We start from the raw sequence: 21641 nt of genomic DNA, 5'->3' as shown, positions 1-21641 counted from the left end.
CTGCCAAGAACTCAAATTGTTCTGTGTCTATCAACACCTTCTCAAGAGATGTCATGAATATAGTTCATCAGTTGTCATCTCTGAAAACAGGTCACATACAGTGGGTGACAACCCTCCTCCCAAACGCCTATAGCAAAAGGTACTCAGGGGGCTGTTGAGATCACTCAGCTGATAAAAGCTCTTGTCACACAAGCCTGGTGACTTGAGTTCCATCAAACAAAACAAAACAAAACAAAACAAAACAAAACCCACAATGGAAAGACAAACTGATTCTAAGTTCTGTTCTGTCCCCAACATGCATGCCAGTGCTAACCAATTGTACCCACACAAAACACACAGTAATAGTAAATTAAAAGTATGAAGGCATTGGATACGCTGTAGGCCTACAGTCTAAGTGTAAACCTGGTATCATTATTTTCAATAAAATGTGGTAAGTGAATGAGTCATTAAGAAATGAATCACTACTTTTGCCAACGTTTTCGTGTTTGGGTTTTAAGTTCTATAGTATGGCTTTTCTCATCCACCTGCTTCTCCTTTGTGGGCTGTGTTGTTCTGGAGGTTGGCATAGATGGACTCTGTCTTGGATCCTTCCCAAACACCCCTGCAGCACCTCACAGGACAACACCACCTACCGAGCCACACTCCATTGCCTGGTTACTTAGCTGCCTCTTCGTGGCGCTTACAAACTTTCTGAAGTGAGAGACTACATCTCTTCCTGGTTCTACCAGTAATGCATAGTACAGTAACTGGCAAAAACAAATATTAAAATGGAGCAGGCTGAATAGATAGCCATGTGAGGAGTCAGAATGATATTTGACCAGAAGTATTTACTGGACTCAGTGTTATAGGACTCCATAAACATCTGTTGAATGTGTGAGGGATGGATTAGTGTTAATGAGTATTAAACTCAATATTAAGCATCAGAAGAAAGCCTAGCATCCAGAGGCATTGTGGATGAATATTATGTCCAGTGGGCTATTAAATTACAATATAGTCAAGTGAATTGTTAAGACCTTGTGGCAAACTCGCCCAATAATGTTTTATCCAACGCCTTTGGTGAAGGCTTTTGCAAACATCGTGACCATGAGGGAATGCCCTTCACAGGAGAACTGGAGGCCTAACTATGGCTGGCATTGTTCTAAACTCCCTGGGAGAGCCAATTAAGCTATTTTGCTCAGCAAGTAATAAGTTTGCTAAGCTTTCGATTCAGTGTGGGAGAGCCAGTTTGATGGTGACAATTATGAGCTCAGGGCCTTGTGTGTGCCCTCACTATAATGTGACATCCATGTTTGTCCTAACAAACCCTGCAATGCAGGACTTAGTTCTCACTGACACACATCAGCATGATGTCGCCCCTGCTAAGTGTTAGCTAGCCTCTGTTCCTCTTCACAACAAATCTAAGAGGTCAAACGATCCATTTTAATCTGAACCCAGAAGGTTAGATGTTAGAACACCATGGATTATTTATTGCTTTATTTAGACCATCAGGGGTCTGAGGTCTTGTTAAGGTTGTCTTTGGGTACAAATAAAAAGACAAATGTTACAGTGAGTTATTGCGAACACTAAGGCTACCAACAGCCTTGTCTACATCAGCTCATATGCAATATGGCCCTGAGGTAAAAGTGGCATTGAAACTTTTCATTATAAAATGGATCCTCTAGTTCTTATTGATGCATAATTGTGTACTGGGTTCTGAACTCCGAGTGTGATCCCTCACTGTCTTATTTTGTAAAAATTAAACAATTATTCCTGTTGTAATGAGAGTAAAAAGCTATGCAGTAGGGGCTCTATGGGAAGAAACACTTTCTGGGAACATTCATGGACTTGAGGTCAAATCCCCAGCACCCATGTATAATCTATGCATGGCTTAGCATGTAAACAACACATGCTTACAACCCCTGTGTTGGGTGGAACAGGGCCAGGCAGATCTCACAACTTGCTTGTCATGAAATCTAGTCAAAATGTTGAGCTTTAGTTTCAGTGAGAAAGACCCTGTCTCAAAAACAAGATGGAGAATGATGGAGGAAGACACTGATGTCCTTTTCTGGCCTCCATGCATGGGTACGTAACACACACACACACACACACACACACACACACACACTCACACACTCATACACACACACACACAAGGTGGGGGAAGCAGATAAAGTGAAATAGTGAAAACATCTGTCAGTAAGTATTGACTGAGATAAAGTTTAGAAAACATTGTTAAATTTCTATTGTGTGCATGTGTTCTTTAAAGTGCAGCTGATTGCATGCCATAGTTTCTAATGGCCCAGGTTATTACGGTCAAGGCAATAGTGTTCTGCAATCACCAGAAGAGCTAAAGTCCACTCTGTTAAAGTTGTGCTTTTCAGCAACACGCCTCCCGAGTGAGCAGCATCGGTGGCGTCCTGAGACTGTGCAGTCCTGGAGGGTACTAAGCATGCCTTAATTTTTAAAACCACATCCTGTTCTCCTTAGAATGGTCAGGAATAGAGTAAGCAGTATCATTGTTTGCTCCCCATGCAATCTCCATCAGCACACTGGAGCTCCAGAGCATTGGCATTAGCTACCATCTGACAGAGATCTGCATCTACCGGACCAAACGCAATTCTCCCCGGGGTTCAAGAAATGACTAGCTGGCTCACCTCACTTCAGTGATAAACTGATAAGGATTGCCTCAGCAAACACGGGACTCAACCTGCTCAGTTTCCCTGCTACTTGTACCTACGTCAGTGTGGTATCCAACCTATTTAGGGCATGTTAAGATCCAGATCATGTAGGGAGAGGACAATTAAGCAGTATTTTCAAAGGAATAGGGAACTTGATGACTACACGTAAACATCCTGTCGTATAACCAAGTCTCTAAGTACCCTGCCATTCACTCTTTTAAAGGCCATGTGTAGATGCCCCACAAGACTTGCAGACTGATTTTGGTTCTGGGATTTTCAGTTCATGACTCTAAATTAAACTTCTAATGTGAAGCCTCTCCCATGAAACCTGGCTACAATAAACTGTCAGATGCTCTTAATGTGCTGATGCCTCCCAGACTTAGTGAGAGCTCGGCATCAAGGAACCCAGGACACAGTTGCATTTCCCTGAGAACCAGCTGGCACCATTGAGGAAAAAGGAAGATGAAAGAAAAACAAGAGACTCGCTTTTGGATTCAAACAGATTTCAGGATGATATACATGTCTGGGTAGCTGGGGACTACACATAGGGTTGGGTAAAGTATATATTATTGGATTAACCAATCTGGCATCCTTTTGTCACTACTGATGTATTAGAGGATATAAACCCAGAAGAGAAATCAAATCCAGGAAGCAGGTGTCGATTTCTTTCTCTGAATCACATCCAGGGAAGCTCATACTAGCCGGGGAACTGGATTATGCTCAGCTGGATCTGCTTGGCATGACAGCTTGGCTCTTTCTTTTTTTTAATAGTGTCTCTTCTCACAGGTCTGTTCTTTTCCTGTATCCATCAGACACCTTCGTCTTTCACTTCCCCATGTATTACAACTTCAATTTATTGGAAAGTTTTTGCTCACTTCTCCCAAACCAACCTTCCCATTTCTACCCAGGCCACCATTCTAGTTAGAATGTTCCACATTTCTATGTCCTTCTCTGGTCTCCTGTTCTGAACTCTAACTCATGTTTTGCCAACTAAGAATAAAGAACACTCTAAAGTCTCTTATGGCAGTACAAACTTGGCTTTCTCAAGGGATGGCAGATAGAATACAAATGCTTTATCTGGGCATGTCAAAGTGTTTCTAGATGAGACTAGCATGGTGACAAATAGAGGCAGCAAAGAGGACTCACTCTTAGTTCAGGCAGGTGCCATCCAATCTGCTGGGGGCCCAAGAAAGTGAGGAGGCAGAGGAGGCAGGTGAATTATGAAATGCAGATATTTGTGCTTTCCTGCCCTTTGACATCAGGACCTGGGTTCCTAGACAACCATGCTCTGGTAGGTGCAAAGTCACCCTAGTGCTTCTTAGCACTTTACAGTCATATTGAATCACATGCTTAGATGGCAGATGGCAGACTGCAGGGCTTCATAGAATTCAAAATCTTGTGACCAAAGTCCCACAACAAATATATTTTATGTCTATTATCAATCTATCTCCTAGCAATAACTTATCTTATACCACCTATCAATCAACCAATAAACTATCAACCATCTCTCATATCTGTCTGTTTGTCTGTCTTTCTGCTAATATCTATCATTCATCTATACATCATTATCATCATCATCATCTCTCTCTCTCTCTCTTTCTCTCTCTCTCTCTCTCTCTCTCTCTCTCTCTCTCTCTCTCTCTCTCTCTCTCACACACACACACACACAGCTATGAGCTATCCACTTTTTCACTTTTCTTTTCTTCTCCCTATCTATGGACATCTCCTGCTGACTCAATGTCTATAGAGAACCTGAGTTACTTGACTTCACCATCTGGTTCCAGTTTTACTTCGTGTGAGTTTTGCATCCACTGTTTTATATATCCTGTTTCCTTCCTACTTAATTGCTGATAGGTTTTTCTAGACCTTGTTGATACTGATTTCTGCTGAAGTACCTGCTCACCCTTTCAACTGCTTATTTATTGGATGAGAAGCAATTTTGAAATATAGACTCCAGATGGGATATGATCTCAGAATACTTCTGACTCTTTTCTACTATCAGTCTGGTTGGGAAAACCCTTCAATTCATCCTTAGTCCTGTGAATGCTATCATTTGAATCTGAAGTATCCCTCATTGGCTCATGTTTTGCAGCTTGTTCTCCAGTGGGTAGTACACTCATGGAGGCCCTGAGACCTTTGGGATAAAGAGTGTAGCTGAGGGAACTAGGATAAGCAGGTCATTGATTGTACTTTCAAATATAGCCTGGTCTGGTTCTGTGGCCTTGCTCTGTACTCTTGGTCTTTAACCAAAGAAACAAGCTCTGACACATAACTCTTGCTGCCCAACACTGATCCACTGCCCATGCCTTCCCTCTTGTGTGTGTGCAGAGTCACTAATGCCTGTGCCTTTCATTTTGTGTGTGTGTGTGTGCCATTGCTCATGTCTTCCTCATTATGCACATTGAGCCACTGCCCATGTTGTTCCCAGGATGCATGTAGAGAGGCAATTGTCCATGTCTTCCCCAATATGGCAGCCTATAATCCTCCAAACCATGAGCTGAAATAAATCTTCCTCCCTACATTTTCGTTCAGGCATTATTTATTTATTTATTTATTTATTTATTTATTTATTTATGGGCACAAAATTACTGGTGTGGTCATTTGCTCTTCTCCCTAGCCTAGTCTACTGGTATTCTTTCACTGTCAGTAGTTTCAGAAACACAAGGTTTCTCTTTGTTTCCTCATGCTTACAAGTTCCTGGCTCACAAGGAAGCAAGCACTTGGAAATAATGACATTAGGGAATGTTCTGTGAACACTGACTACTGTTGACACTGTTTCAACCCTCAACTTGTCTAAGGTCGCAAGACATCTGACAGTGGGGATTCCTCCTCTCTCCTGCAGCATCAACGGAGAAGTGCTTGCTTTTAGAAAACTAAAGTGGTACGGGCATTTAAAACCTTTCGATATCTAAAGAAACAGACAAACTTTGATATCCAAAGAAATAACCAAGCTGAAATCTTGGAGATTTATAGACATAAACAAACTAAAATCCAAACCTCTGACAACTGAGCAAACACACTTCCGCTGGCCAACACTCAGCAAGATCTGGCAACATCCAGATTGATTGTTCTTGGGGCCTGAGCACATAGTTCCACGGCCATACACCCTCTACACATGCATGTACACATGTCCTGTGGCCCTAGAGGAATGTGTTGTTTTGTCCCCTGCCTCCAGGTGCTGGAAGTGATGGGTTTCCAATCCTTATTAACAGTGGGATTAGAAGCTTAATTTGAACATGTGCTTTTGAAAGAAACTCCCCTGAGTTTTGAATTCCTGTGTATGACATCTGCCACACAGAGTCTATGCTAATATTGGAGTTTGACTCCTGTATCTCTCCAGGGTGTCAGCAGCTGCATACTAGGGAAGGATGTTATTGGTCAGCCTCTCCAAGCTGCAGAAAGGAATGTGTTACTTAGTGTAGGTGGCTGATAATACTTAGCCTGATGATTTATATCAATCATTGCTGAGCATATGCTAGATTGCCTAACCACTATGTTGATATCAGAGTGTTGTTTTTTGATGCTTTGTCACACTCTCTTATAAATTCAGCATCTGTCACAAACAAATTCTATTTCCAATAAAGTACTATCCATTTTAATCTCTGGAACATTAGAAACAGGTTGGACTTAGACAAGACCTGTAATTTTTATATTAATTAATATTATTGTTCTAAAGAAGAGTAAGTATTTCTGGAGGTAGTGTCCTTGAATTAATCATTTCAGAATTCATAAAGTCTATACAAGAGAGAAAATGACAAGACTAAGGAGCATCCTACAATAAATACAACAATTGTGTTAATACGAGGTGCATCACAGTACACCTAACTTGATGTTAGAGCATTAGAGAGCATTGTTGAGAAGAACTTATTGTTAAGCTAAGAAAGACCAAAGAGTACAGGGTGTCAGTGTGAACAAATTTGGGGAAAGTGATCCAGAGAAGGAACTGATACATCCCAGGTACATGGGAAAGGGAAGCAGGGGGGAGTGAGGACCAGTGGCTAAAGGAAGGATGTGGTAAGAGGAAGACTGACAAGGGAAGCATGGAAAGTTCTAAGAGGCTTCTACTGCCTGGTTTACTGTGTGTATTGACTTCTTGATTAACATGTATTAATTGTGCATATAATGAAATGGTATGGTTGGAAATATATGCAATTAATACATGTTAATCATCTTGTATTAACATGTATTAATTGTGCACATTAATTACATGTGGTTGGAAACACTTGCACACACAGGACCATGCCCTAACTGAACTAGCTAGCACTCACTTCCCTCTCCTTAAAACTTCTTCATGTTTACAGCCTTTAGGGATCTCTCATAAAATATGCAATAGCTTATTGTGAGTGATAGTCACTTGGTGTGCTTTGGAAAACCACAACTTATTCCTTCTGCTTCCATTCTCATTATTCAATTTCCTTTGCTCCTCTTCCCTCCTGCCTTCCTAAATCTGCCTTATTTCACTGGACATGATGCCCTCTAGTTCCATCCATTTTGCTGGGATGACAGTATTTCATCCTTCTTTATCAGTAAATAATATTTCACTCTGTGAGTAGGTAATCACACGTCCTTTAACTATTTATCTGAACACTGGAGCTAGCTCCATATCTCAGCATTGTGAATGTTGCTGCCATAGCACAGGATGCTGATTTTTCTTTAGCATGCTAATTTAGTTCCTCTTAGATATATGCCCATGCAGGGAACACAGGTTAATATCATGGCTCTATTTTTTATTAATGCACTTCCACAATGGCTGTAATAATTTATATTCCTTTTGAAAAGGTTTTCAAGCTACCTTTCCCCTAGATCTTCAACAGCATTTTTTTTACTTTTTGTATTTTTGATAAAGCCATGCTAACCAGAATTGGGACATCCCCTCTGTAGAATTTTCTTGATGGCTAAGGGTATTTGGAGATTCTTTTTATGGGGCTGTTTGACATATGTAGACACGAATTTATGATGGCTTTGTTGTTGTGAGAACATGGGATAAACATCCAGGAGGAATTCCATGTAAGCATACAACAAAAATCAAGCAAATTAGAATGCTTAACTAAGGATTGGTGACAAAATGATTGATGACACAGGGCAGCATTCCATCCAACCAACCAATGATCAACCAATGATGCAGTTAATTAACAAATAAACAACAAACAATAAACAACTAACCAGTTGTTTATCAACAACCAAGCAACCAAACAAAAATCCACCAATAACTAACCAACCAAAAACCAACCAACAAACCAATAAACAACAACTAAACATCAACCAACAAACCAACCAATAACCAATAACCAACCAATAACCAACCAACTAACCAATAAATAACAGCAAAACAACTGAACACCAACCAAAACCCAACTAGCCAACAATCAACTAACCAGTAACTAATAACCAACCAAACAAACAACCAAACAAACAACCAACAAATAATAGCAAAACTAACCAATAACAAATCAAACAACAACCAATCAAACAACAAACATATAAAAAATAACAGCAACAACCCAACTAATCCAAATACTGTGGTATATTCTGCATGTAAAAATTAGGATTACACTGTGTAGTAGAGATGAAGGTAAGTGGCTGCATTTCAGATAACTAGAAAATTGTGTTAAAAATAACAACTGATTGCAAAAAGAAAGTAAGAGTAGAAGAATTATGGACAGAGGGAGAGATGTGAGAAGAAAGGATGAATGTGGAAAAACTCTCACAAGGACCCAACTCTAGATGAGGAGATACAGACAATCAATGGATGCTGAGGAGGAAGAATCCATCTCCTCTAGGACCAAGCCCCTTGATAGGCTATCTGACCTCATGTTGTCATCTCTAATTACAAGTTCATATGAGCATTACTAGATAGGCTAAGTCTAAGTAGGTTGTATACATATATGTATATGTACATGTATGTATATGTAATAGTAATTAAAGAATAAATAGTCACGAATTTGAGGACATTGAAGGAGTTGAAAGAGGGGGTGAGGGTGGGAATTATATGATATAGTACTTAAGTATGAAATTTTAAAGAAATTAAACAACAAAAAAAATAGCAAATGGCATGTGAAAAGAAAAACTTCATAGTTGTATCAATATATTGGGTAAGGTTTGTATAACCCTACAAGTTCCTTGAAAGAAATTTAAGTAGATATAAGTAAAGGGAGAGACAGAGTTTTCTGAGAACACTATGATTGAAACATAGGTTTACCCAGAATTAGAGTGCATGGAGTCTAAGTACCAAACACAGGGGACTTCACTCTTCAAGCTTCTTTTTACAGTGTGAATTCTAAAATGAACACCGAAACTAAGAGTAACCTATGTAACTAAAGCAATGTTTACAAAGTTTGAAGTCTAATGCTGACTGGGCGTGGCAGCATGAACAGAGTGGCAGGGGTATGCATGTGAACCAGGGGCAGAGATGCAAACGTGTCAAATGCGTAGAGACAGAGTTTTTGTTTTGTTTCTTTTTAAACAATTTTTATTAGATATTTTTTTCATTTACATTTCAAATGCTATCCCGAAAGCCCCCTATACCCTCCCACCACCCTGCTCCCCAATGCACCCAGTCCTGCTTCCTGGCCCTTGCGTTCCCCTGTACTGGGGCCTATGATCTTTGCAAGACCAAGGGCCTCTCCTCCCAATGATGGCCGAGATACAGAATCTTGATTGATTCTTGACAAAGTACTAAGGTCTTTTATTGAAAAATTGTAGTTACTCAACAAATCATCCTGAAACAACTGAACACTGGTATTTATGAAAAACAACTAAGCAAAAAAAAAAAAAAAAGCAAATTCATCTCACACGTAAACCATAAAAATGCCAAGCAGATCTTGTAGCTACAAAACCTAAGCCTGTCAGATATTTGTATAACATGCCATAGAAATAGAAAATATGTCTGTGGATATTTTAGATAAGACATTAAAATGATATAAAAGTTTGATAAGTGGGATTTTCTTGAACTGACAAATCTGTGGTCTTTTCCCACAGGTGCTGCTGAGCAGATCACAGAGGAGAGGGATGTCATTGTCACCACACGTTAGATTCTGTCTAGGGTCAAGTCACTCTTAAAACTAAATACTAAGGCAATATGAAAATACTCCAGGAAAAAAAGAGCAGTGATGTCAGATGTACATATCAATGGGTTATCAAAGCCAGTAATTATCGAATAGTGTTAGTAATGTTGAGATTAGCTTGAGAGGCTAATATGGTATGTATTTAAGCTTGCATTGGCAGGCTCTACTGGTGTGTTAATTGTAGACAGAACATGGAAAGTCTATTACTAGTCCCAGGAGTCAGTCTCTTATATTTGAACAAATGGATAAAAGACATATCAGTAAGTATAAGGGCCCCGAACAGTTTTGGTAAGTCCTTTCACCACAGCCCTAAACAAGAGTCACTAAAAGGTTACCAGCTGACCTTTGCACCATCAAATTTATTACACAGATGTGAGGAAGAATGGGTTACTGATAAACAGGGCGATGCGACCCTCTTTCTGTGACATTCTTGGAGAAGTAGACACAGAAATCAGGCTTTCGATGGCAGGCTGAGCTGGGGGAAGGGCATTGCTTCAAGAAAGTGTCACTTGATATTCTAGAGTGTGTGAAGGTGCTGTACCTGAAGGGATTGTGGTTGTACTACTATAAATAGTTACTAAAATTCATTGACTGTTTACCTAAAAAGGCATTTTTTCTGTTAGGTCTCAATCAGGTTGACTTCAAGGACACAATTTAATTTAAAGCAGCAATTTAAATGAAATGTTATGGTTTGAACTACACAGGTGATGGAGGATGGTAAATGGTAGATATTTCCAAGATAGAAATTAGCAGCACCAGATGAATGGACTAATATGTAGCATTAGGAAAAGGCAGGCAGGTCTCTATTAAAGGAGGATACCACATGTACCTGGAATTAGATTCAAATAGTCAAATATTCAGATGTCTTTATAAGATGCACACTCAGGCAACAGGGTATCCACAAATCATAACTATGGCCCCCAAAGAGCGTTGTTGGTCCAGTTCTGACCTCCTAAGAGAGCAAGGGGCTGTTATGTCATCAGTTGACTCACAAGACACAACCAAGGACTCTAATTCATGGAAAGCACTGTGACAATCTAGGGAATAAATTCTATAAAAAGAGTGTTAGGGGTGGGAACTCCCTCTATCCACCAACACTGATACAGATGGTGATCTTGGTTAAAGTCTTTTGATTTTCCCCTGTGGTGTGTTACTACAGGGTGACCATCACAGCTGGCCATCAGACTCATGTCAAATTTTACTCCAAAGCTGTACCTGAACCAGGTTTAGCTCTGCTGACACAGGGCCTTTAAATGTCTTCAGATCCAGTGTGAGAAGACAGGCGAGCACTGATCATAGTAAGATATGCAAATAAAATTGATTGGGGGGAGGGTCAGGAAAAATGGCTCAGCAGTTAAGAGCCCTAGCTCTTCCATCATGAGGCCCGGAATTCAGATCCTGGTACCCCTGTAACAAGTTAAGCACCCCTGTAACTAAAATGTCCAGCACTTCCAGAATAATTCCAGCATCCCCAGAACAAGTTCAGCACCCCTATAACAAGTCCAGCACCCCCAAAATAAGTCCAAGTCCAGCACCTGCTGCTTGAAAGGTAGAGAAAGAAGGATTGTGGGAGCTGGCTTGTTTCTAGCCAAGTCAAGACGCAAGCCCAAGTTCAGAGATAGATCCCATCACAGGGATAGGCAGAAGGTGGAAGATGGGGTCACGCAGTGTTCTCTTCTAGCCTCTGAGCATGTACCTGCATACTCATGTTCAAGCACAGTTGGACTTGAGTCTGTTATGTGCGCACTTTACTTCCGATTAAATTTCTCTTTTCCACATTTTACATGTAAATGGAGTATAATTTATACCATCAGTGATAATTAGGTTCACTCAAAAGATTGATTTTTAGAATGTAGTCACACCTAATGCAAAATTATTAGGAAATGTGTTTTCAGCCTTGACAGGTTATTTCTGCACTGACACAGACTTATCCCAAGGTACATTTAAAAGACTTCTAAAATCTAAGCTCAGAGAGCAAACACCTCACCTGTCTGTCTGTACTCAGGGCAACTGTTATTTGATTGTTTTACTAGGAATAGATAAATCAGAGCCCTAAACCTGAATGTAACATCCTGCACAATTAGGTACACACTTATGTTTAAATCCAAGGTGAGGCCATTGCATTTTGTGAATGGGATGCTTTCCTTCAAGCAGAACAAGTTCTCTTGCCACCCACGAAGAATAATTATCTTTGGTGGGAGGGATGTGGTGCACAGTTTCTGTCAATCCCATAGAACTAGGGAACCAGAGCTGCTCTAGTGCAGTGGTCCTACCTGGCTTCAGATGAGCAAATGGAATTTCTCCAGTGAGGAGCTCCCACAGACACAGGGCGTAACTGAAGACATCAGCCTTGATGGTATAGCGCGTGCACTGTGTGAACACCTCGGGGGCCATCCAGCGCAGGTTCTGCACAGACAAAAGGCAACCAGGACTCAGAAACACCCAGCGGAGCTGGCTTCTGAGTCTGCACTAGAGAAGGTTCTCCAGTGATCTCAGACAGCATGAGCAGGAAGTTACTGCAGCCTTGATCTTCACCAGTGCAATGGCCATAGCACAACTTCATGTGCTATGGCACATTCATTTCTCAAGAAAACATAACATGGTTGAAATATCATAAAATCTATAATCTACAAGAAACCTCCAACATTAATGACAAATAACTGTGTCACAGTGGTAGCTTAGTTCATTCTCTTTCATGCTCCCAACTGCCATTTTTGCACTAGGTGCCTGCAGGCTTCAGAATAGACCACCAAAAGAGCCATCCCCTTATTCCCTTGGCCTGAGTCACACTGTGGGAGGCACCATCCTCTGTTTCAGTCTCTGTACTCCTATTAATTGAGTGACTAAATTAGATCCATAACTGTGTCCTCAGTATAGAGGACAGAGGGAGCCATGGAGAAGTTACCCAGTATTCCTGCAATGGGGATTTCTCCCTGGTAAGATCAAGGATTTGGGCTTTCCTGTGTTTATACTGATGTAAATTTTATTAATTCAGTGTTTGCAATATTTCAGGAAGCAAGATAATAAATATGGTGCAAATCACCCTACTCCTGGGCCTCATGTATATGATAGTGTGAGCTACATTGTTCATATTCATGATTAGAAGTACAAATATATAAACTTGGTTTCTTTGCAGTTCACAGGATCAGATTCTGCCTCATGAAATGACAGTTGCAACGCTGACTCTACCACTGACTAGGCAATTTCTTCCAGCTCAGAGTTTCAGCTTTGAGGTTTCCCAGCTCTGTGCCCTATCAGGGGACTTTCCCAATATGTTTCCTATGGGCAAATTAGGAAGCAGTATTCTTTAACTCTCCCTAGGAAAGCCCTGTGTGTAGGACTACCTCTGATAGTCTTCTGACTATTCTGCCTTAGGAATCAGGTAGAATTAACCCCAGAACACCGTTATCCCTGGCTTGTTATACATGGTTCACTTGCATGGGCTTTGGTGGCCCAAAGAACCTCAGTTCACAGAGATGAGACATGTGCCGTTGCAGCGAGCATCTTGGAGTGGGCTGTTAGTGCTTGTGTTTGATGAGAAAAGGGAGAGTACAAAATAAAAATAATTAAGGAACTTAGATATGGCCTGTTAACTAGTGAGAAAGAAAACAACACCCAGAATAATTTTAGCAGTGTGCTATGGTTGTAAGCTATGCTGCAAAGCAAAATAATTAATGTTGCTGGTTGAGGGTGAGATTCAGTTTAATTCTACCCATGAGAAATGCCTTAGTCAGAGGGTATCAGTGGTCTACACTGGGAACTCATCTGTGAGAATGACAAGATGCAGGTATCAACATCCACCTAGGCCTATGCAGTCACAGCTTTTAGCTGTCACATTTAGGCATTCCTCTCTCTTTCTCTCTCTCTCTTTCTTTCTTCTTTCTTTCTTTCTTTCTTTCTTTCTTTCTTTCTTTCTTTCTTTCTTTCTTTCTTTCTTTCTTTCTTTCTTTCTTTCTTTCTTCCTTCCTTCCTTCCTTCCTTCCTTCCTTCCTTCCTTCCTTTCTTTCTTTCTTTCTTTCTTCCTGTCTGTCTGTCTGTCTGTCTGTCTGTCTGTCTGTCTGTCTTTCTGTCTTTCTGTCTTTCTGTCTTTCTTCTTTTTTATCTAAGATTATTTAATTCAGTGCAGTCAGGGCTGTGATCCCTTGATCAAGATTCCCCTTTGCCTCAGGGCTTAGATGCAGTTTGTATATCCCTCCCCAAAAGGACACAATCCTTCCTCCCCTCACCCCATTATAACTTCCTTCACTCTCCCTCACCTACTTCACATAGCAGATTTGAACACTTCAAGAGCCCTCCTGTTTCAGAGCCCCTGGACCCACAGTTATCTTCGCCTCCAGTGCCCACCAGTTATGAGGACTGTTCTTCCCATTAGCCCTCTTACAAAACACTGCACTCCACTCCCCTGTCTGTGGACCTACTCCACTCCCATGTCTGTGGAAATAGTGTATTCTCTACTTATTTTTACTGCTTTAATTTTTATTAATAACTCACCCTGCCATGTTCGTTTGCTCATGTGTTCAGTGTTCTTTCAAAGGACTAGCCAGATATGGACAAGGGCTGGCTTAGTGGCTATGCGTGTGCTCAGGGGCTGTTGTCAGTGTCTGTCTCAGTTATCTGAACCTTATCTGCTGAGGCAGAGCCTCCTACAGACTCTGGAGCTGGCCAGTGAGCCTTGGGGATCCTCCTGCCTCCACCTCTCCAGCACTGGGTTTAGAGATACCTGCTCCTCTGTCTGGCTTTTTCCATAAATGATGGGATCCATGCCTGAGGATAGTTAAGGAATGCTGGGTTCATGGCTGCTGCTGGGTCGTTGGTGTTAGGACATACAGCTTTGTACGTGTTAGCATGCCCTTCCACGTGTGCCTTACCTGTGGCAGCCAATGACCTGTGCCAATCCGGTGCTCATAGGATACATTTGGAGTATGTTTGCTGAGATGTTTACCTACCACATTTTCTAAGTAGAGACCCCTCAAATAACTATTTTTGGGTTTCCTGAAAATAAAACCCTAAAACTTTATCCTTCCACCTAGACAAAGACATTTCCTGGCTAAGGCTTCTCCCTCTTTCCTTCCTCCCATGCTGAGTTTCCATATTTTAATTTTTAACAAGAATGAGAGAGTGAGAGATTCACAAACCCCTGGCTGCTTTGTCATGTTGTCTTCATCCAGGGACTGCAGAAATCTTGATTCTAAAGAGGGAGAGAAAAGTCCACATTAAAGAAAGTGTCCCCAGGCTTTGCTCCAAGATCAGAGCAACATTGAAAACCCAGGAAGCCTGTGCATTGTTCAAATTCTCACTATGCCCTTTTCAGTTTTGATAGGAAAGAAGAAAAAAAAAAGTGCACATGGCAGGCTTTCAAAGTGTAAGGTCAACCTGAAATTTAAATAACAGAAACACCAAAGATGTGAAATGTGTTTCCAGATTATTGCACACAACAGGAATGAGAAAAGGATGCTGTTTGGGTGAATGCTTCTGGAATTCTTACCTCCAAAATCTGCCACCACAGCATGGCCGTCCTCATAGAGAAGAATATTGTGACTAGGAGAGAAGAAGACTGTGTAAGTTGTATTGAGTGGTGACTAGCTTGCCTCTCAGGTAGTCATTTGTTACCACAGTGGGGAAATGTACTAACTCTATTGCTCTTGGGTTTTGTTGATCCAGAAAAGGGATTTACAAAATGTGGTCATGTTCTAGCTCCCATCGACAGTGTGAAGATTTTCTACTTCAACAAACCCTCTAAGCTGGTCAACAGGCCTTGTTTGTTGATGAAGTCCTCCAGCTCACAGAGTCTTGTTTGAAAGTGCGGCTCTGGGTAGGCAAGGCATGGAATTAACTGGCTGCATCCAAAGCATGGATCTTTCAAAGAGAGGCACCAAGTGGGTATGCCATCAAGAATAGTCACCTGAATAGTCACCTGAGATCCTTGAGATCCACATGAGAGAAGCACATAAGTAAGAGAAGCACATAATTAAGCCTTGCATGTTATCCTCTGGCCTTCATCCGTGTCTTGTGACCTGTGTATGTAGATACCCCCAACTGCCCTCTCACTAAATACTTGTGTGTGTGTATTTTTTATATATGGGTATAATTTTAATTCATGGAATACAACTGAGGTCCGTTAAATGGTATCAGCTAAACTACAGTTTAAAAAACTACAGTTTAAAAAGCTAGTAAGCCTCCAAAACTACTCTTCTAGCCCAGAAATCTAGAGGATCAGGAAGACCATGAGGGAATGTCAGAAATGATCTTAGCACAAGAGAAGAGGGGAACCAAGGGAGGACAATGTCAACCAACCAGTTTGGTTGTTGTCATCATTTCTATGTACAAATTAGATGTCCACGAATAAATATAGACACCAGCATAGCATGGTACTTTGTAAATATGTGCATTTGAGGTTTTGATAATCTTGTCTGCATAGTACTGGAAGAGTTCCATTTTGTGAGGTAGGTCAAAGTTCGGGCAGTCTGGGGGGGGGGAGGTCATCCCTCTCCTACACAGCACGGTCTTGTAGAACAACTTATGTAGACACATTCAGTGACACACTCTGATGTTGAGGACTGTACTTGCCTTTTAATTTTTAATTACATACTATGTGGTGCTCAACCCAACTGATATGCCTACAGTGTGTTCTACATTAAGGCTCAGGGGCCGTAGCAGAAGAGGAAATAGACAGATTGTAAAACATGAAAGCTGTACTTCCTAAAAATGCCAGGAAGGCTACACATATGAAGTTTCATTAAGATGTCTGACTAACCAAGATCTGGACAAGGACTAAACCTTGGGGATTTTGGCATATCTACCTAATTTTGAGTCTGTGTTTGGCTCATGGAGGAGGCCTTTCCAAGTCAAGAGTTTGCATTCTTGGTTTTGGTGCTCGGCAGGAACAGGATTATCTTCACTGATTTATGTGTTGCTTCCTGATGCCACTTGGCTTTGCAAGAACATTACGTGGGAAAACCTTTTTGCATTGCGAATGAACTAGGAAAATAGACCTAATATACCTTGTAAATGCTAACGTTTAATGTGTGTCCAAAGTGAGATGCTAGAGTATAGGAATATTGAGAATGTCAAAACAGGAAGAGATGAGATACAATTTTTAGCACCTAATTACAAATTGGTAGGCATGATGAGGACAGTGCTGTTATAACCAAAAAATCTCAGACCAATAGGAAGATCACACACAGACATCACACAGAGACACAAGGCTCATCCAAAGAGCTGCACAGCCCACATCCTGTCAAGGGAGTGTGGGTGTCAAAATCTACCCATAACACTTAAATATATGTCGAGCAAAGTTCCACCAGACACAGTAAAATCATGGCTAACCCCTGCTACTAATTGTTTCCTTGTTAATTCCAGTTAGTAAGCAAGATGAGCAACTGAAGCCTTGTCTGTCTGTCTGTCTGTTTGTTTGTTTGTTTGTTTGTTTGTTTGTTTGAGACAGGGTTTCCCTGTGTAGCCCTGGCTGTCCTGGAATTCACTTTGTAGACCAGGCTGGCCTCGAACTCAGAAATCCGCCTGCCTCTGCCTCCCGAGTACTGGGATTAAAGGCATGCACCACCACACGCGGCTTGAAGCCTTGTCTTTAAGAGCACTAAGTTTCCTGGATAGTTTCGCAAATGGAGTTAATCTAGGTAGCTACCTGTAGAGACCAGGGAACCTTTGCATACTTCTCCAATATAAGCCTCAAGGCAGTGCTGCAGAAACAAACCCATGGCTCTAGAGCACTGGATCCTTACATAACAATTCATTTGTTCTAAACTCATATAAATATATGTTACCAAGAATGATTACACCAGCTAGGATTAAAATATAGTCTTTTATGAAAGAAATGTAGCACCTGGTCAATAATACCAGGCTCAGCTTTCAGGATGCCCAGAGATGGATTTGGCCTCAATTGTGCTGGGTGAAGCATGGTAGTGGAAGGTTAACCGAGGGCCAGGATTGAACCCATTCCCTGATGACCCTCTAGCTTCTTCACTGTGCTGTTTTGCAGATTAAGTGACACTAAAGATAGATCCTATTACTACAGTGACAACCATGGTGTGATAGAGTAAAGGTCATATCCTGGAATAACTCAGTGCTTGCTAAATACCACTCATCAGTCTACAGATGAATGTTTAAGATTCAGAGAATGATGAGGTATACAGACATTAGGGATGATCTACCTTAGTTCATACAGAAGGGGTAGAAAGCTCAGAATTCTGGTATACCAGCACAGGCCAGAGAGCTGTCGAATGTGAACCTAGAGTTCATTTTCTTTATGTTAGATGTTAGAACATCTCAGATATTAGAACAGTCCTTGAGTAACAGTAGGTGGTCAGTGAGTTCACAGTTTATGAGTTGTGCCTATGTGCTTTTCTCTGAAGCATGGTATTTACTTGCTTCCTGTTAGCATGCCATTCTAGAAGATGCAAAGTGTACATGCTATGGATTTCATTTTCACAGGATTTATAATCTGCTAGCGAAAATGAAGATGAATGTTTCCCCCCAAAATAGCATAGGTTAAGAACTGGATTAGCTTCCAAGAAGGCTTTGAAGGTCAGTCAGCTATTATATCCACAAATATGTACCGAGACTGTCATGTGCTGGAATACTTCCAGCTGTGAAACAGGCAGGTTGAGGTTGGGACCAAACTGTAGGTATAACAAGCAAGAAGAGACTGAGAAAAGGGGAAATCAAATCCTGCAAAGATCTTGGCAAAGTCAAGAGGTGTGTGTGTGTGTGTGTATATGTGTGTGTGTGTGTGTGTGTGTGTGTGTGTGATTATAAAAGTAGATTTACTAAACCAAAGAACACTAGAAAAATCTGCAAAACAGCACAGTGAAGATGCTATAGGGTCATCAGGGAATGGGTTCAATCCTGGCCCTTAGACAGCCTTCCCCTACCACACTTCACCCAGCACAATACTAGAAAAGAATGAGATACTTTCATAAAAGTAGTATTGAATTGTGATGATCAGAAGGCCTTTTGAATGGCCAGTAACACTCGCCTGAGGCTTGAGCATGCCCAGAGAAGAGTGTGTGCTGAGTTCTGAAGCCAGCCAGAGCCTCAGAGTTGTCATCACTGTCAGTAATGAAGTTGACCTCATGTGAAAGGCACAATAAACGGTAAGCTTTCAGCAGTGTGAACACTGAAGGAATCAGATATGTTAGAGAAGAAGGCAATAGAGTGTGAAGTGGGTAAGCGCTCCTGTGGGCGAGCGAGCGCCTATCTGTTCTCCATAGTCACACTGGAGCCTGCATTAGAAAATCTTCACTGCAAGTGACAAACAGACACAGAGGGACTAAATCAGACACTGTGAATTCCTGCTGCCAAGAGATGGAACCTCCACTTATAAAACCTCAGTTTTCAGAGTCAACCAGACCCTGAGGGAGACAACCAAATACCCATCTTCAATAATGAGGTGAAGAGTCGGTGGAAACCAACCTCGTGTGTCTTTGTACCAGTATGAGTCAGCAGGCCAAGACCAACCTTCCTCTTCCTCCCCAGTGCTGTGCTGATAATCAAGGCTCTGCAAGGAATATGCAGATAAGGGGAAAGCACTTGCTACAAACAAGACCTGGGAAGCTAGCTAACCTGGTGTTAGGGTCTCAGAGCTATCAGCATCACCAGAAGCTGTGGGATAAAAACAATTCTGGGACTTCTGGGCCTCCCCTGCCCCTGTAGATCACCCGGGAGGCACTTTGTCCAGGATAAGGCCTCATGAGTGCTAGCTGAAGGCTGTGCTCAGTGGCACTTAAAGTAGAACCAATTTTACTACGGGATAATTCTCACTCCCCCTTTAGGTCTAGAGAGCCTTGCCTTCCATCTGCACTGTGACTTTGCAAAGCTGTTTCTGTTTAACTGAAAGTGTGGCTTCACCTCACCCAGAAGACCTTTGTTCCTCCAGGTGCTTGGCTACTGCACTGGGGACTGCTTTGTCTTTAACCATGAAGCAAATGACTTGAGTCAATTGTTTACATATCAGAATACTTGGGTCTTTGAAATGCCTTTTCCTCCCCGTGACTCCTCCAAATCTCTTTTAACCTCACAAGGCATGCACTTTACAAAGGACAGGATAACCCAGGGCGAGGTTTACTTCATCCTGCTAAACTGAGAGGGCAGAATTCATGGTTCTGGCCTTCATGGCTTTCTCAAACCTCTGTGTGTGTGTGTGTGTGTGTGTGTGTGTGTGGGGAGAGAGAGAGAGAGAGAGAGAGAGAGAGAGAGAGAGAGAGAGAGAGAGAGAGAGAGAGAGAGAGAGAGAGATTTTAAAGGGTTTTTCTCTTTGCTAAGACTGAATAGAAGCTAAATTTCACTGGATTCTTTTCCATAAAGGAAAAATTTCTCCAATCTTAGCACAAAATTAATTTAATGAAGCCATTATGTGAGGATCAGGAGTCTTTTCATTTTAATTGCCTGTATTGAAAAGTTACCTCAAGTGCTCAAATGATTCATAATCAGCTGGTTCTGTGCTGTAGCCCAATGCTAATTGTCACTATTAATCAGACTGGCTTGATTATTGGGCTATTTCCCAATTCTGATTTCCTCCTCGGTCTGGACTGAAGTTCATGGTTGGTCTTAGAAGGAACAAGGTATCTGCTACTCTCCCTCTACTACCACGAAGAGCTTTAGGAAGAGGCCATTAATATGCATAAATATCAATTTAGGTTATTTTTCTGAATTCCAAAGCCATGCAATTGCCTGTGTCAGTTGGTCTCACAAACAATGGTTAAGGATACCACAGGCAACCTTCAGTGTCCTTATTTGGAGAGATGACTGCCCCAGTGAGTAACTGTAACAACAGTGCAGAGCTTCCCAGATGTGCTGCAGGCAGGCTTTCTGAGGTATCCCTGAAGGTGATTAACTCATGATTAAAGAACTGGCAAACGGTGCCTGGAAGCATTCCAAGGGTTAGGTCACTGGAAGCAGTCAGGCTTCCTTCAATCTTATCACACTGTGAAAATCATTAGTTTACAAACACATGCTCCTGACAAGCCATCCTTCACACCCTAAGCCGAGGAGTAGTCCTGGATCTGCCACCCGCCACACCTCTCCTGCCTGCAGTGCCTGGAGATGGCTGGGTCTCTTCCAAGTACAGGCTTCTCACTGGGGAGTCCCACCTCAGTGACCTTCAGCAGTCCATTACACTGTTCCCTACTGAGCTGAGCGTTGGTCCTGTCACACTGAATGTCATCTCAGACAAGACTCAAATATCCTGAACCTCTTCCAGTGACTCAAATGTAGTGGCAGCACACCGACTAAGTCTTTGATATGAACACCATTCACAACTATGTGCTTTGTACTTTTGTTCCTTTTGTAAAAATTATTCAGTCCTTGGTAGCTACACATATGTTCTTTTATGGTTTCACTTTGACCTCTTTATGCCTTCAATTTTTGGCATAAACTTAGGCAACTCCATTACTCTTGAGTTCCTCTTTATTTGTTTCTTGGAGCTCACTATTATTTAGCGAGAGGCTCTTTCTGTGTCCAAAAAGTACCCCAGGATTTCTACCTCCATACCCCAGGACTCCAACTGTGTCCAAACAATTCTTTGTTAATCTTTTGCAATCTAAGTAAAGCCCATGGTATTTCTGATAAATACCCGTTAGGTATTTTACCACAGTCCCTAGTTCTTCTCCATCTCCAGAGAACCAGAGTTTAGGTCTTCATATCAGTCCTTTAAACCTAGAATTCTACCCTTTCGTAGGATGTCATTCTACAATATGTTGTTAGGGTAGAACCGACTCAGTCTGCTTCAAGCTGACTGACTGACTGTTGTTTCCCAAAGGTTTGCAGAACAGTTTTTTTTTTTTTTCAGTCTGACAGTCCACAGCAAGTTGGGGATAGCAATGCCCAGGTCTGAACATAATCTAGGTGAGAGAGAGGCAGCTTTCCTAAAGCCCAGAATCATGAACTTCTAAACACCAAAAGCCTA

At 41.6% G+C, this 21641-nt stretch overlaps 1 protein-coding gene across 1 annotated transcript in view; it reads right to left on the bottom strand.

Annotated features, from left to right (window-relative positions):
• The window catches only part of Tnni3k (TNNI3 interacting kinase), a 311536-nt gene that overhangs the window by 84901 nt on the left and 204994 nt on the right, over positions 1-21641 (bottom strand). The window contains 3 exon segments of the mRNA XM_085835372.1: positions 11995-12127; positions 14857-14909; positions 15207-15259. Of these exon segments, the coding sequence (XP_085691498.1) occupies positions 11995-12127; positions 14857-14909; positions 15207-15259 (239 nt within the window).

This window comes from Mus caroli, unplaced genomic scaffold (genome assembly GCF_978045245.1).
Source record: "Mus caroli unplaced genomic scaffold, Mus_caroli_1 scaffold_3, whole genome shotgun sequence".
NCBI lineage: Eukaryota > Metazoa > Chordata > Mammalia > Rodentia > Muridae > Mus > Mus caroli.
Note: the sequence above shows the minus strand (reverse complement) of the source record. Positions and strands in the feature narration are given on the sequence as shown.